Source organism: Rhodamnia argentea, chromosome 2, assembly GCF_020921035.1.
Source record: "Rhodamnia argentea isolate NSW1041297 chromosome 2, ASM2092103v1, whole genome shotgun sequence".
Lineage (NCBI taxonomy): Eukaryota > Viridiplantae > Streptophyta > Magnoliopsida > Myrtales > Myrtaceae > Rhodamnia > Rhodamnia argentea.
In genome coordinates, this window is record NC_063151.1 from 266,439 (window position 1) to 283,205 (window position 16,767).

The 16,767-nt window shown below is 38.9% G+C and overlaps 1 protein-coding gene across 1 annotated transcript in view; it reads left to right on the forward strand.

Annotated features, from left to right (window-relative positions):
* Positions 1 to 12,581, forward strand: part of LOC115751586 — a 37,604-nt gene extending 25,023 nt beyond the window's left edge. Inside the window, exons 15-17 of the mRNA XM_030689511.2 lie at positions 6,763 to 6,799; positions 11,393 to 11,477; positions 11,771 to 12,581. Of these exons, the coding sequence (XP_030545371.2) occupies positions 6,763 to 6,799; positions 11,393 to 11,477; positions 11,771 to 11,930 (282 nt within the window). The 3' untranslated portion in view covers positions 11,931 to 12,581. The remainder of the gene's footprint in view (positions 1 to 6,762; positions 6,800 to 11,392; positions 11,478 to 11,770) is intronic.
* Positions 12,582 to 16,767: the final 4,186 nt, after the last annotated feature.

Sequence of the window (16,767 nt, forward strand, 5' to 3'; positions counted from 1 at the left end):
GGTTTATTTGCTCCACTACATTGCTAATGATTTTTGACAAATATCCTTCAAGATATAACAAAGTCTTAGTAAGAATAACAGATAACAATTTTGATAATTCTTCAGGATCTCTCTAGAGAAACAATTGGACACAATGGCTTTGTATCTTTTGAGAAAATGAAATTAGAAGTTCAAATTCTAAGAATAAATAAAATCTCTTAATATATAATAGTTGAAGGAAGATAGCTTTTCATGTCTTAAAACTGCAATTTAGACACAACTCTTCGTGTCCGAAGAATAGTTTATTCAGACGCACCTCTTCGTGACACACCTATTTATGTACGTAGAACAATTGATTAGAATGCACCTCTTCGTGTATAAAGAACAGTTAATTTCGGACACAACTTATCATCGTCCGAAAACTATCTCGTCTGAAAAATTGCAACTCTTGGATGTAAAATAATTAATTAAAATTCGAGAATAAATTTAATAAAATAACCGCAACTCGTACGTGAACAGTTACAATGTTTCGTTAGGAATTAACAGTTTATTTTTTTATGATAATTTTGAAAAATAAAAAATAAAATGATTAATGATAAGCGGCAATAATTATCTACGATTGTGCAAGCGTGCAAATTGCTAAGTGCGCCTAATAATTGTGCACTCACATGCGGGTATAGTGGGGTCTAGCCCACTTGCTCATTTCTCTATTTTAAAAAACTGTAATAGCCTTCTAACTAATAAAGTAACTTGCACTTTTTTTTCCATCCTATATGGGATTAGAAAAAGGCATTTTCCTCGTTTGTTTTGCAAACAAACTTCAACATCCCAAAGATCGTGGCGAGTATGGTCAAGATGCTGGAGACGTGGGTAGAGGTACAAGGAGGGAGAGGGGAATTCGAGGTTGAGGTGCTGCAAGAGCTCCATAGACTCTTGGCCGACATCATCTCGAGGACTTCTTTTGAGAGTAGCTTTGAAGAGGGCAAGCGCATATTCGCCTTGCGGGAGCAGCAAATTCACCTCTTCTCTCAAGCCACACAAAGCATCTGTAGAACAGAAGGAAAAAAAATGTTCCTTTTGAGGAATTCGGAAGGAGTTTATGTAGAACATAAGGAGATTTATGAGGAATTCAAAGGAAATCAGAAGGAAAAATTTTTCCTGACCTTTTTCTTCCTTTTATATTTATTCAATGACGGTACACAATATATATACACAAAGATGGTATATTCTAATCTATACCCAATATTGAATTCCCTACAAATTAGGGATTACACGGAATAAAATATTAGACTTCCTAAAGTCACAACCTTCTTGTTTAGCTTATCCTACAACTCACGCCAACACTCCCCCTCAAGTTGGTGCATATATGTCTTTAATGCCCAACTTGTCAAGTGAATTGTGGAAGATCCTAGCGGAGACCGCCTAGTATGCATATCGGCTAGTTGTGCTTCAGATTTGACAAACGGGAATCGAACTACCTTGGTATCAAGATTTTGTTTTATGAAGTGTCGATTTACCTCAATGTGCTTAGTACGATCATACTAAACTGGATTATGAGAAATGTCAATAGTTGCTTTATTATCGCAAAACAGATTCATTTCAAACTTCGGAGTAAAGACAATTTCTGTCATCAATCTCCTAATCCAAAGGAGCTCACAGAGCCCTTTACACATTCCCCTGAACTTGGCCTTAGCACTCGATAAAGATACAACTTTCTATTTCTTGCTCCTCCATGTAACTAGATTCCCTCCTACACAAGTAAAGTAGCCTGAAGTTGATTTCCTGTCAGCAACGCTCCCAGCCCAATGTGCATCTGTATAGCTTTCAATATTAAGATAATTATTCTTTGAGAACAAGAGTCATTTTCCCCGAGCAAACTTTAGATAACGAAGAATACGGACTACAACATCCATATGATCTTCACTAGGTGAATGCATAAATTGATTGACTATGCTTATAGCATAATCGGGCCGAGTATGAGATAGATAAAATTAATTTACCCACCAACCTTTGATATCTCTCCTTATCGGTTGGTGCCCGATTTGGGTATCCTCCAAGCTTGTTATTCTGAATAATTGGTATATTCGCCGGTTTACATTCTAGCATCCCCACTTCTGACAATAAATCTAATGCATATTTCCTTTGAGAAAGAAATATACTTTCTTTTGATCTAGCCACTTCAATACCCGGAACATATGTGAGTCCCCCAAGATTTTTCATCTCAAATTCAACTGCTAATCTCTCTTGGAGTTTAGATATCTCTTCTATGACATCCCCTATTATAATCATGTCATCTACATAAATTATTAAAGCTGTTACCTTTCCTTGATGTCATTTTAAGAAAAATGTATGGTTTGTGTCACGTTGAGTGTAGCCATATTTCTTCATAGCTAGGCTAAACCGACCGAACCAAGCGCAAGGTGACTATTTTAATCCATACAATGGGTGTTGTAGTTTACATACAACACTTGGTTGTGAGGGAACATTATATCCAGGAGGAACATCCATATAAATTTCTTCTTTAAGATCACCATGAAGAAATGCATTTTTGATATCAAATTGGTGCAACAACCATTCTAAATTTGTGGCAAGAGATAACAGAACTAGAATCTATTCGGCTTTGCGACCGGAGAGAAAGTTTGCTGACAATCTATTCCATACGTCTGGGTATACCTTTTTGCCACAAGTCTTGCTTTGTATCTCTCAATTGAGCCATCCACCATGTGTTTAATGGAGAAGACCCATTTACACCCAACTACCTTTTTTCCTTTAGGCAATGCCACAAGTTTCCAAGTTTCATTCTTCCGTAGTGCCTCCATTTCCTCTTTCATCGTCCGAGTCCACTTTGGGTCGTCTAAGGCCTCTTGTACTCCACTAGGAATATGGATTGAAGACACATAGTATACAAAAGTCTTAAGAGGTCCAGATAATCTTCGAGTTGATACATAATTTGCAATAGGATGTCTGGATTTCCTTTCCTCCATATCTGGTGAGTATCGATTTGGGGCTTCCCATGATTATGTCCGAAAAGTAGCTCATATCTAATAGAGACAGGTGAATCATCAAGAGAAGAGGGTAGGGCAGGAGAACTTACCTAGAGGATATTATTAGGAGATAGGTCGTGTAATGGAGAGAGAGAGAGGGAGGATTAAACACATGATTTATCTTCCTGTTTATGTACGATTATACCTGAACCTATTCTGATCCTAGTTTAGCTTTTGTCACTTCCTTCCCAATCTGCCTAAGTTGTACGACTTGTCCACTCTCCGTTTTGGTATTTTCAATACCGTCATTAGTTTGCACTAGGATGCTACTCCCCCAATCCCACTAATTCTACCTCTGGACCTATCTTTCCCCCTGAAAGGAAGAATTGGGTGTTGGGTAAAAACTGTCCGACTCCACGAATGTCACATCCATGGTAACATAGGTATGCCTAGTAGCAGGATTATAATATCAATATCCCTTTTGTTGTGTTTCATACCCCAAAAATGTACAACAAACCGTACAGTTATCAAGCTTGGTATGTTGATTTTTATGGAGATGTACAAAGACGACACATCCAAATAATCCCAAGGGAATTACCAAAATTGAGGGTAGAGAAACATGTCGCAAAAGAACCCGTAATGGAGTTTGAAAATTCAACACTTTTGAAGGCATCATATTTAGAAGATGAATTGCTATGGCCATAGCACTATCTCGGTATCTACTCGGGACATTATTACCAATTAATAACGCATGAGCAGTTTTCAAAATATGTCTATTCTTCCGCTCGGCTACCCCATTCTGCTGTGATATCCGTGTAAACGAAGTCTCATGAAGAAGACATTGCTACTCGAAGAAACCTTAAACTTTTGATTAACATATTCCCTACCATTATCAGAGTGCAACATTCAAACCTTAGTTGCAAATTGTGTTTGAACCATAGTAGGGAAATTACAAAACACATTCAACATTTCATCTTTATGTTTCATTACGTATAGCCAAGTCATTCGAGTACAATCATCAACAAAAATCACAAACCAACGAATTCCATAGACAACGGTAATTGGGGAGGGCCCCCAAACATCTGAATGAATCAATGCAAAAGGAAATTCACTTTTATGTAGGCTTATTGGAAAAGAAACACGATGACTTTTAGCCAAAATGCAACTTTCACATTGAAAAACTAAATCCGAATTATTCGGATGACTGAATAATTCAAGAAATAAATGCTTCAAATGATGTTACAACCAAATATGTCTTTTCTTCTTGCTAGATGAGCGCCAAATATGGTTCATCCGACCGATATTGAAGTCGTCCATGTAGTGTAACCCCCCTCTCTTAGTACCACGCCCAATGATTTCCTTTGTTAGAATATCCTAAAAGAGGCAAAAATTAGGGTATATTAGAGCAACACAATTAAGCTCCTTAGTAGCTTGGCATACAGACATCAATTTATTTGATAAAGATGGTACTAGCAAAGTATTAGACAGAGAGAGTGTGGATGAAAGAGCAACGATACCAGCTCCTGTCACAAGATAAGTTTGTCCATTGGCATTGGCAACACTATGTCATCTTGATTGTGAAATTTCAATGAAGTCATTTGGATTGAATGTCATATGATTAGTTGCCCCTGAATAATAATTCAGTCACTGTATTCATCTTGATTATAGCTAAGTAATGCAAAACCATGATTACCTTCATTACTGAGAGTAGTTGAATCACTAGGGGAATTCTACTTGGGAAACCAAAAATAAGTGACGTTCTGTGTTTACCAAGAAAGCTTTCCCTTTTCCGCTACTCTCTTCGGCTTCAACTTGTTTCCGTGCCTTGAGTTCCTTCCACCAATCCGGATACCCATGTAGCTTAAAACACGTTTCACGGGTATGCTTTGAATTTCCACAATGCATATAGCCACTACCTGGCTGTGATTTAACCCTTGAGGTAGTATTGTTCTTTCCATCTCCTGTGGAAAAAGAGGATCTAGTTACCTGGAGCATTGGCATTTGTTGAGGTTCGGTCTTGACTCCTTTGGACGTCATGGCAGCAATATGTACTGTATCTTTGCCCGACATCATCATTGCTTGGCGAACATCTTCCCTATGAACCCTTGCGTAGGCTTGTTCAATCGTGGGAAATGGTGGCATCTAGAGCATATCGGCCCATACATTATCCAGACGATCATCCAACCTATCAAGGAAAAGGTAAACTCTGTCTTCCCGTATAACAGAATTGTACCTTTCTATATCGTTCGAGCGGATCATTGGGGGACGATGGAAATCAATCTCTCTCCACAAGGCTTGAAGACCATTGTAATAAGTAATGGTCCTCCATCTTGTCTCTTTCTAGTAATACGTCTCTTTAAATCATACACTTGAGAAGTATCCATTTCATCAAAAAAAGGTTGTAGTAACCAAATCCCACACCATTTTTGCGGTTGGAAAACGAATAAAATTACCTATCAAGGCGGGATCCATGGAGTTAATCGACCATCCCTTCACTGTTGAGTCCTCGGTTTTCCACTTTCTAAAGGTTGGATCTGTTGATTGGGTTTGAGGAATGTCCTCACCGATGTATCCCAATTTGTCTCTGCCCGAGATGTACATCTCGACAACTTGGGACCAAAGGCCATAGTTGGTGTCATCCACTTAATGGCATTACGGGCTGCAGGAGTTTGAATTTGCGTCTGATTCTGATTCAAAATCTACTACATCTTACTCGCTAAGTCCTCGAGGATAGATGCTGGAGGGGAGCTTTCGCTCTATTTACGGTGGGTCCCCAAATCAATTTCATCTACTATGATTTAGGACAGTATTAGGATCACCGCACCGATACCATGTAGGGCGGAAGGAAAAAATGTTCCTTTTGAGGAATTCATAAGGAACTTTCGGAAGGAGTTTATGTAGAACGGAAGGAGATTTTTGAGGAATTCTGAGGTATTCGGAAGGAAAAATTGTTCCTCTCCTTTTTCTTCCTTTTATATTTATTCAATGACGGTACATGATACATGCAATCACATTCTTAGCTCTTATATGTTTGCATATAGTACTACACATGGAACCTATGTCACATCATTTCTACTAGTTTTGTGGTCTTTGCTGTGAAACAAGCATCTCCTCTCGTGGTTGATAGGTAGTCGACTAGTAATTCGTGATTTTATCTCCGGAAAATGACACGTTCTAATGATTTGTTGAGTTTTGACTTTCAAATTAGAGATAAGGTTCATGTTAGAAATAAGGTTCAAATTAGAGATAATGTTATTTTGGACCATACACTTTATCTTAGATTTTTAGATAGGGCTATAAAAAGGATATGTTGTATATTAGATTGTAACGCTTGCTTTCACTTATGCTTTTTTACTTCTTTCTTCAATTCTTCTTGTGAGATCTTTAGATCTGTGAATTGTTCTCTAGTACTTGATTTTTGAGTTTTGGGGTTTTCACATCGTGTCTCGTGCGTTTTTTTATTGTATTGAGTTTAACTTTGCGATAATCATCATGTTAATTGCTGAAACAAAATGTTTCTCCCTTTTCTCGGGGAGGGGTGGACATATGTGTATATGGGACCATCCGATCCTCATCCCAACCGGCTCCTCGGGATGCGGGGACACAAAATCGCATTGTTATGTGGCGAGTATGGAGGGAAGATGGTACAGAATTTCTTTATTGGGGTGACAATCGGTATGAAAAGTGACAGTTCCTAGTGCTGAGGTAGTAGCTTCATCTATGGATAATATGTCGTTCAACTTCAAAATGCCAGCAATATGTTTTCCATGCGTGAGTGCACTATTTTGCCATTGAGCAGATAAGATTTAGGCGCGGTCTTCCACCTAGTGATGGTGTTTTTGTTGGAGCTGTGTCCCGTTGCTACTGTTGTTTTTCTTGTCGTTTTGGTCTTTTCTATTTTGCAGTCAAGTTTGATTTGTTAGGTAGTTAGTTTGTTAGCTATTTTTTAGGAAGTGGAACAAGTCGGTTTTTTTGCACGTTTGTGTGCGGTTCAAAACAGGTTCCTATTAAGCTTGTACTTGATTGTTTTCAAAAAAGGTTTTTTGGTCTTCTATTCCATCTCTCTCTGTGCAATCAGAAAATTGTTATAGCTGATTATTTATTAGCTTTAACGGTGGTATCAGAGCATTTCGTGGGATCTTAAGGGACTGTGAAGTGAGGGTAAACGTGCCCGCAAACCGTGAAGTGAGGGTAAGCGAGTCCGCAAAGACAAAGGCGATAGAGGCAAGGTCAAGTGGATTCTCCGCAATGGCTACTCCGGTCTTTACTGGGGAAAATTATCAAGCTTGGGCTGTCAAGATGACAGCATTCTTGGAGGGTCATGATCTATGGGAGGCTGTGGAGAATGATTATGAGATTGCTCCACTTCCAAACAATCCGACCTTGAATCAGATAAAGTTCCATAAAGAGAGAACCACAAGGAAGGCCAAGGCAAAGTCTTACCTGTATGCTGCTGTCTCACCCCCTATCTTCACAAGGATCATGAGATGTGATTACGCAAAAGCAATATGGGATTGCTTGAAGGATGAATACGAGGGAGATGAGAAGATAAGAAGCATGAAGGCGCTGAATCTCTTAAGGGAGTTTGAGAGACAGCAGATGAAGGATTCAGAGTCAATGAAGGAATACTACGATAGGCTGATTGAGATAGTTGAAAAGATCAGAGTTTTAGGGACTGACTTGAAGGATGAAAGGTTGGTTCGGAAGATCCTGGTGTCTCTTCCAGAGAAGTTTGAAGCCACCATAGCTTCTCCGGAAAATACAAGAGATTTAGCTAACATAAAGCTTGCAGAATTGTTAAGTGCCTTGCAGGCACGGGAGCAAAGAAGACCGATGAGAAAAGAAGAGCCCTTAGAGGGTGCACTGCAAGCTAAAGTGAAGTTCAATGATGGAGGCAAAGGGAAGAAATGGAATCGGTCCAAAGGAAATGCGGGTGACTCCAAGTTTGCATCGAAAGAAGGAAGTTCTAGTGGGTTTGGCAAATGGAAGAAGAACAAGAAGCCTTGTCAACAACTTGTGGTGGAACTACTCATCGATCCTTTAGATCTTGGAGGAGGCCCGATGCTAAGTGCAGAAGATGTCACAAGATGGGTCACATGGAAGCAATCTGCAAAGAGAACAATCATCAGCAAGCGGGAGAAGCACAGATAGCGGTGAATGAGACCGAGGAAGAACACTTGTGGCTTCCTATTCTGGTTCTCCTGTTGAGAATGATGCATGGCTGGTGGATAGTGGCCGTAGCAATCATATGACCGGCAATTTGAAGCTGTTTAGGAGTATAGACATGTTAGTCGGGTCCAAAGTCAGAATTGGCAATGGACAGTATATCAAAGTGCAAAGGAAGGGTACAATGGCTATTGAAGGAAATCGGGAGGTGAAGGCGATTAGTGATGTTCTCTTTGTGCCAAAAATTGATCGGAATCTGTTGAGTGTTGGCCAATTAGTTGAGAGGGGCTATAAGGTGAAGTTTGAAGGAAAGGAATGTCTTATTGATAATGCAGATAGCAAGGAAGTGCTGAGAATGCCAATGAAGGACAAGTGCTTCCTGTTTAAGCCACAGGAAATGCAACAAATGGCTTTGAAGTGCAAAGAAGAAAATTCAGAGCTATGGCATAAAAGGCTTGGACATGTTCACTGGAAGAACATGTTGTTTATGCAGAGGAATAGCTTGGTAGATGACTTGCCAAGTTTAGAGGAGGAATTTCCACAATGCGGAACTTGTCTTCTTGGCAAGCAAGCCAGATTTCCTTTCAAAGGAGGAGGTTGGAGAGCATGTGAGAAGCTACAATTAGTCTACACGGACTTATGTGGACTTATGTCCGAGTCATCTCTCAATGGTAGCAGGTATTTCATTACTTTCACGGATGACATGACTAGGATGAGTTGGATTTACTTTTTGCAAGCCAAGTCTGAAGTTGTTGATGTGTTTGTGAAGTTCAAAGCCTTAGTTGAGAATCAGAGTGGGAAGAAAATCCAAATGCTCTGGTCTGATAATGGTTTCGAGTATCTTGCTCACAAGTTTTAGTTAAACCGTGAGGAAGCGGGCATTATACAGCGGTTCACTGCCCCCTATTCACCTCAACAGAATGGGGTCGGTGAGAGGAAAAACTGAAGCATTATGGAAATGGCCGGATGTATGATGTAGAAGAAGATGTTACCTAAGAAGTTACGGGCTGAGGCGGCTAATACTGTAGTGTTCTTGTTGAACAGATTACCCACAAAGGCCTTAGAGAGGTCAACACCTTTTGAAGCCTGGTATGGTGCTAAACCTTATGTAAATAATTTAAAATTTTTTGGGTGTTTGTATTATACGCATGTTCCTCGGGTCAAGAGGGACAAACTGGATCAAAGGGCTGAGCCTGGAGTCTTCATTGGATACAGTCTACAATCAAAGGCTTATAGGATTTTTCAGCCTATGACGGGGAAGGTGACTGTGAGTAGAGATGTTGTTTTTCTAGAGGAAGATGAGTGGAATTGGATGGAAGAAAAGAATGCGGGACGGAAGAAACCAGTAGAAAAACAACCCGCAACACTTGTATAGGTTGATGAAGTTGTGAATGGATTGGAAGATACTATGGATGATATGCCAGTAAGAGGCACAAGGTCACTTGCTGAAGTTTATGAAAGAAGCAATGTGGCAATGCTTGAACCAACTAACTTTGTGGAAGCTAAGGAGGATCAGAAGTGGATTCCAGCAATGCGGGAGGAGTTGACAATGATTCGGAAAAACCACACATGGGAGCTTGTTGACGGATCATCCGACAAGAATGTGATTGGGGTTAAGTGGGTGTTCAGAACAAAACTTAATCCTAATGGTTCTGTCAATAAACACAAAGCTAGACTATTTGTGAAAGGTTATGCTCAGATATGGGGAGTAGATTATTCTGAAACTTTTGTGCCTGTTGCAAGACTTGATACAATCAGGCTACTATTAGTCATTGCGGCAGAGAATGGGTGGCCTATATTTCAGCTAGATGTTAAGTCTGCATTTTCGAATGGAGAGCTCGAAGAGGAGATTTTTGTTGAACAACCTGAAGGCTTCGGTGCCAAAGGGCAAGAAGAGAAGGTATACTGATTGAGGAAAACTCTGTATGGACTGCAGCAAGCTCCAAGAGCTTGGAATGGAAAGATAGACAGATATATGCGGGATTTTGGCTTTGTAAGAAGCTTGAGTGAGTTCACTCTTTATGTCAAGAAGGTGAATCACAGCGTTGTAATTCTATCACTCTATGTAGATGATTTGTTGGTGACAAGGAATGATGTGGAACCGATAGAGAGGGTGAAGTAAGGTCTGTTTGAAGCTTTTGAGATGTCGGACTTGGGAAAGATGACTTATTTCCTAGGTCTGGAAATCAAACAAACTTCACATGAGATTTTCATATGCCAAAAGAAATACATGAAGGAAATTTTGAAGAAGTATCGGATGGAAGATTGTAAAATTGTCAGCACTCTTATGGCTGCTAAGGAGAAGCTGCAAAAGAATGATGGAACAGAAGCAGTAGATGCTTCAATGTATAGAAGTTTGATTGGATGTCTCATGTATCTCACAGCAACTAGACCAGATATTCTATTTGCTGTGAGTGTTTTATCCAGGTTCATGAGTGGTCCTAGTCGGTTACATTTGGTCGCTGCAAAAAGGGTCTTGAGATACATCAAAGGAACATTGTTCTTTGGTGTGAAGTTTAGGAAAGGCCAGAAGTTTAAGTTGCGGGGTTTTTCTGATAGTGATTGGGCCGACTTAGTAGATGACATGAAGAGTACATCCGGGTACTGCTTCACTCTTGGTTCCGCTTGTTTCTCCTGGTGTTCCAAAAAGCGGGAGATTGTAGCTCAATCCACTGCAGAGGCTGAGTTTATAGCAGCTACTGTAGCTGCAAATCAAGTTTTGTGGCTGAAGAAGATAATGAAGGATCTGTGGTTGAGTTTTGGTGATTGCATTGAAGTTTATGTGGACAATTAGGCTGCTTCAGCAATATCACAGAATCCAGTTTTCCATGGCAAAACCAAGCATTTTAAGATCAAATTCTTCTTTCTACGTGAAGTGCAACAAAGTGGTGAAGTTAAGTTGGTTTATTGCAGATTAGAAGATCAACTTGCAGACATGTTCACAAAGCCACTTCAGGTTGAAAGATTTGAGCTGTTAAGGGAGAAAATTGGAGTTTGCAGCAGCAACCGATCCAAGGAGGAGTTTGTTGGAGCTGTGTCCCAATGCTGCTGTTGTTTTTCTTGTCGTTTTAGTCTTTTCTATTTTGCAATCAAGTTTGATTTGTTAGGTAGTTAGTTTGTTTGCACATTTGTGTGCAGTTCAAAACAGGTTCCTATTAAGCTTGTACTTGACTGTTTTCAAAAAAGGTTTTTTGGTCTTCTATTCCATCTCTCTCTGTGCAATCAGAAAATTGTTATAGCTGATTATTTATTAGCTTTAACAGTTTTATGCTACCCCGGCGAAGTCTCTTCATCTTCCCAGGAACCAGTTGCTTCAATTAGATTGAGCGCATCCTCAGTGGGTTGCAGGTGAGGCAAAAATACTAGTTCTTAGAGGTGCCATTGGTTTGACCCGTCGCTTGATGGAAAGCACTTTTTCACCTCTTCACATGCTCTGGTGGAAATTTACATCTTTTCCATCCCTTTAGGCATTTTTTATGTGTTTGCTATGGTCGTAGCGTGTGACTGAGGCTGTAGTATGATACAGAAAGATGCGTGCCATATTTTAGCATGAAACTTGGATCTTTGGTAGGCGTGGTCTTGAACTTCTTAATATGATGCGTAACTGCATATTCTAAAAGACATGTCTCTGTGCTTTTTAGGACTGAGTACTTGAAGCTCTATAGTTTGAAATATGGCAGAGATGAAGGGCTGGCTCTCTTGGAGAAAACGGGTCTTTATTTAGGTCCAGAGCGTTACACTCTGGAACACATGCCCATAGACATGATGCGAGGCGAGATCTTCAACACCTGTCGTTCGTGATTGGTTTTGCCTGGTCAAATTTTGTGCTATTTGTGCTTATTCTCTCTAACTGTAATCTTTGATAATCTAGTGTAAAGGCCCAATTTGCTTATGGCAAAACTCAGTAGGTCACTGGGGCAATCTAGTTTATCTGAGGGATGCTGGGGGTACACAGTGATCACTTATAAGACTTGCTTATGGCCGGGTCCACATATAGGTGATATTAGCTGTATTTATGCCCTGGTGCTGAGGCATCATATGTACTTGGATGAAAAGACTGTGTAGTTCTTTTGATGCTTGTGGAGACTGCATTTGGGATTGGACGCATCATGTATTACCGGCTGCATTAGATGGACGTCTGGCAGATGCATTATGGAGAACAAAACAGCTCGAGACATCTCCCGGAGCCGCTCAGGCAAAACGAATACGTTATAGAGCAAATGATAATCTTGTTGAAAATCATCTGTTGCCCTGCCGTCAGTATTAGACATATGCGTTTTTTTGAGCTTGTGATTTGCCATTCCGACATTGTATTACAACATGACTGATAGTTATCGCTTACTGAAAACTTGTTATGCTTGATGGCAAGCCGATTGGTTCATGTTCTCCTTTTGGCCATCCCAGGACTTGTCTCACTTTTCGGTAGCTCGAAAGTTTCAGTGAGCTTCTGAATGTTAATGTGGCCAAGCAGGATAAACAAAGTTAGGGAATGCTCTCGGTTGCTATTGTGCATGAGAGGGTTCACGTGGGATCAACCTAATCTAAAGATCACTGGAGAGGATGCAAGACTTACAAAATCTCACACAGAAGAGATGATCATCCTTGTAGTTTTTCGGAACGAGGGAGACCGGTTGGCCACAAATTTCTTTCACAAGTCCATTTGCAACCTGTTGGACTTGTCGAGGAATCTAAATGTCTATTCTATAAGATTTGCTATACCTTAATTAATTCAATAAGAAACGATACATGATCCACGTGATCTGTCCTGTTGGACTTGTGGAAGAATCTTAATGTCTATTCGATAAGATTTGCTTTACCGTAATTAATTCAATAAGAAACAATGCATGATCCACGTGATCTCTCCAGGATAACTTCTTGTTTTGAACTTGTAAGTGCTCACTATGGGTGTCTTTGATTTGGTGATGAGATTTATGTCAATTCACATTATGTTAATCGATTTATATGTTAATTTAAATTACGGTTGTTCATCTAGATTTATCAAAAGTCAAAACTAACTTTTTAACTTTCTCCTCAAGTCTAAAGCTTTATTTGAATATTAAAATATTCTAAAAAGTTATATCTCAATATTCATATCCATATTTATGTATGTAACAAACCAAAATACAAGCCAATTTTTTTATTTCCCCCTTTCATTTTCTTTTGTTTAGACCTTACATGATTGACCCAATTGGGGATAAGTATGACATAACTGTCATAACTTTCGTATGACACTCACTTGAGTGTCTTAACTTTTTTTTTATAACTTAAGTGACATAACTTCTAAAAAAATGTTCATTTGAGTGTTATAACTTTCAATCGATCACTTAAGTGTCAATTTTTTTAAAAAGATTCACTTAAGTGTAATAAATCCAACATGGCATAGCACTTGTGGTGAATGTATTTAAAAAGTTATGGCATTGAAATGATCAATTGAAAAATTGTATAGCACTCAAATGATCGAAAAAATAGTTATGACACTTAAGTGTGCTCCGTAAATAAGTTATGACACTCAAGTGATCGAAAAAAAAGCTATGGCCCTCAAGTGAGCGACATGCGAAAGTTATGGCACTCATGGAGTCCTTATCCGACCCAATTGTATCATTTGAACATAACAAGACACGCTCATCGTATAAAACGTGTTTCATGGAAAAGATATCTGTGTACTTTTCATGGATAAGACGATGGGAATGGGGATTAGCACAAATACTCCATATCGCGACTACCATAAAAGTTTCCTACATCAGTCGATTTGAGTCATAAATTTTAACCCACGATTGCGAAGGATTAATTCGCAATCTAAACGTAAAAAAAGAAAAAAACTGAATAAAAGGTAAAACTTATTAAGGTTGCATACTGAGATAAAGCTTGTAATAAAGATGTTTAAGCTATTCCTTTCACACTAATTTAAAGACAGTCATGGTACTAGGGCATAGAATCCTAGGTTGGCGCAAAATATCAAATATTTGGAATTTCTTTTTGTATATTATATGAATAATCCAATCTACAAGGATCATGATTGGGAATTATTTATATCAAATAATAATACTATTAACTAATATATTGATAATGTTTCTAATATACGTCTTTTTTATTTGATTTTTTTATATTTAATTTAAAAGAATCCACCTGGTGTGTGGATTCACAATTTTCTCGGAAATTTGCCAGATTTTCTTGAGAAAATTTGTGGTATGTGTCTCCAAAGAATAATGGTGGTGTCACTCTCCCATTTTCCTTTTAGGCGCAAACCCTAAGAAACCTTCTCTTTTTAAAATTTGTTCTTTTTTTCCATGTCTGTATCATGGGTAGGTGAACCACTTCAATTTTGTCTTACTGCCTCTTTTGTTATTACTCCACTCAGCCATTTCAATGTCCTACTCTGCTCCCATGTAATTGTCATGTGTTGGTAACACTCGCTTTCAGCCTAGCATGCACTCAATCCTGTTTCATTGGCAATATGAGGTTCAAGACCTCAATTCCGAAAGACCAAAGATCTTGCAAACCATTTCGATTTTTGTCTCACAACCTCTTTTTGTCATCAATCTGTTGACACAAAAAATAGTTCGCCCGTCGACATACGTAGCGGAGGCACGAGGGAAAGAGTACAGCACCTGGGGACTATCATGTAGTAACTAATATACTGGAGGATGTTCGCGTGCTCATCGATGATCGCGTGTGTTAATGCCACAAGTCTAGTCGTCAAATTACAGCGATAGAATTGAAATAGTTGCTGATTCCGGCGCCAACAACACGTTATGCTGCCAGAAATTTGAAATAATCAGGGGCAGATGCGCGCTAGAAGCGCAGGATAATCATCGTTTGAACATCCAGCAGTAGAATAATTATTCGACAGTTATGTAAGACCCTATACAACAGCCTGAGGGCCTAATCGTGGGATTGTAATTAATAAGGAACGTGGGCATGATCAATAAGGGCAAAAATGAGAAGATTCGGGTTGCTGCAAGCCATTAGAGGGCCATCGACAGTTATATGATCTTTTATTTTTATATATGGCAGAAATAACCACCCAAGAACATGTTCGAGCAATTCATGAAGCATAGCAAACATGGAAGCAGTCAACGAAGACCATTTGAAAATTACAATCGTCAAGGGGCAGTTGAGCAATCCACCATTATAGATACCACCAAGCACCCGCTGGAAAAAGAAAACCCCAACAAGCTAAACAAATTTATCTTTATCTTTACTTCCCACGTTGTACTTTAATTTCCTTAGCTGTAACTTTTATATTTTTGTTGTCGAGTCAAACTCTGGTAAGTAACTTTATCTTAGACACTTTTCCCTCAAGTCAAACTTCGATATAGTGTGGAAGCGTTTTCAAATTTCGTCATTGAGTCAAACTCCATAGAAGTTTGTTCACGTTGGTTCGCTTGTAAAAATTGTACTTTTTGAACCTTTCTGTTGTGTCAAACTCCGGCTTGGTTCACTCTTGTATAATTTTATTGAATTTTTCATCCGTTGATTTTCTAATTTTTGGATCACTCGTATCCGGAATCACCAGAAAATCCTTTTCCTACATTTAAAAAAATCGAAGAACTACTTTGGGTGAAGGTAATTCGTCACGGGAGAAATTTCAGGGAAAACACACTCTCACTCATATTATCATAATATAGATTTCAACTAGGGGTGTAATTGACTCGAATCAAGTCAATACAATGCCAAGTGTGAGCTCAACTTGATTCGAACTGTGCTCGAGCCTCGACCCAACTCGTGCTTAAACGGGCATTAAACTTTCATATCAAACTTGACTCAAATAGAAGTTGAAAATACTCTCGTTCTACTCGATTATACTAGAGTGATATGTAAACTCGAGTTCATATTATCATAATATAGATTCCAACTAGGGGTGTAATTGACTTGAATTAAGTCGATACAATGCCAAGTATGAGCTCAACTCGATTCGCAAAATTGTGCTCGAGCCTCAACCCAACTCATGCTTAAACGGGCATTAAACTTTCATATCAAACTTGACTCAAATAGAAGTTGAAAATACTCTTGTTCTACTCGATTATACTAGAGTGATATGTAAACTCGAGCTCCAGCTCAAGCTCGAGCTTATCAAGCTCAATCAGTTAACTTCGCAACATTGGTACACCATGTAATTTAAAGGACTTCCCAGTCCTTTTTTTTTATATAGTAATTATGGAGTAATTCCGAAAGTTAACTTGATCAGGATTTATTAGTTTAGGAAGGCTGTCAAGCTTCATGTTAGCGAGCTCGAGCACGACTCAGAATTAGGCGAGTCGATCTTGAGTACTTGTTGAGTTGAGTCTGAGCTGATTGCAAATAAGTTGACTTGGTTACACCCTTATCTCCAATTGATCATTCATAAAACAAGCAAGACAATGTATTAAAAACCACAAGCTCTTGTTATAGGAGTGTTTAACAAGTACCGCATTAAACAACCTTTGTCATTTACAAAACACCATCTTTCTCTTTCTGTGAACAATCAATACATTGTAAATGCTAACATTTCTTCATTAAATATGACTAAAAAGTACCCTGAAAGCTCTCGTTAATAAGACCGCGGTATATTATGTATTTTTTCTCGCAAAACCCCGAAAATATTTGGAAAAAGCATAACACCACAGTTTGATCCAACATCTATTTAAGTGTGCCTAGC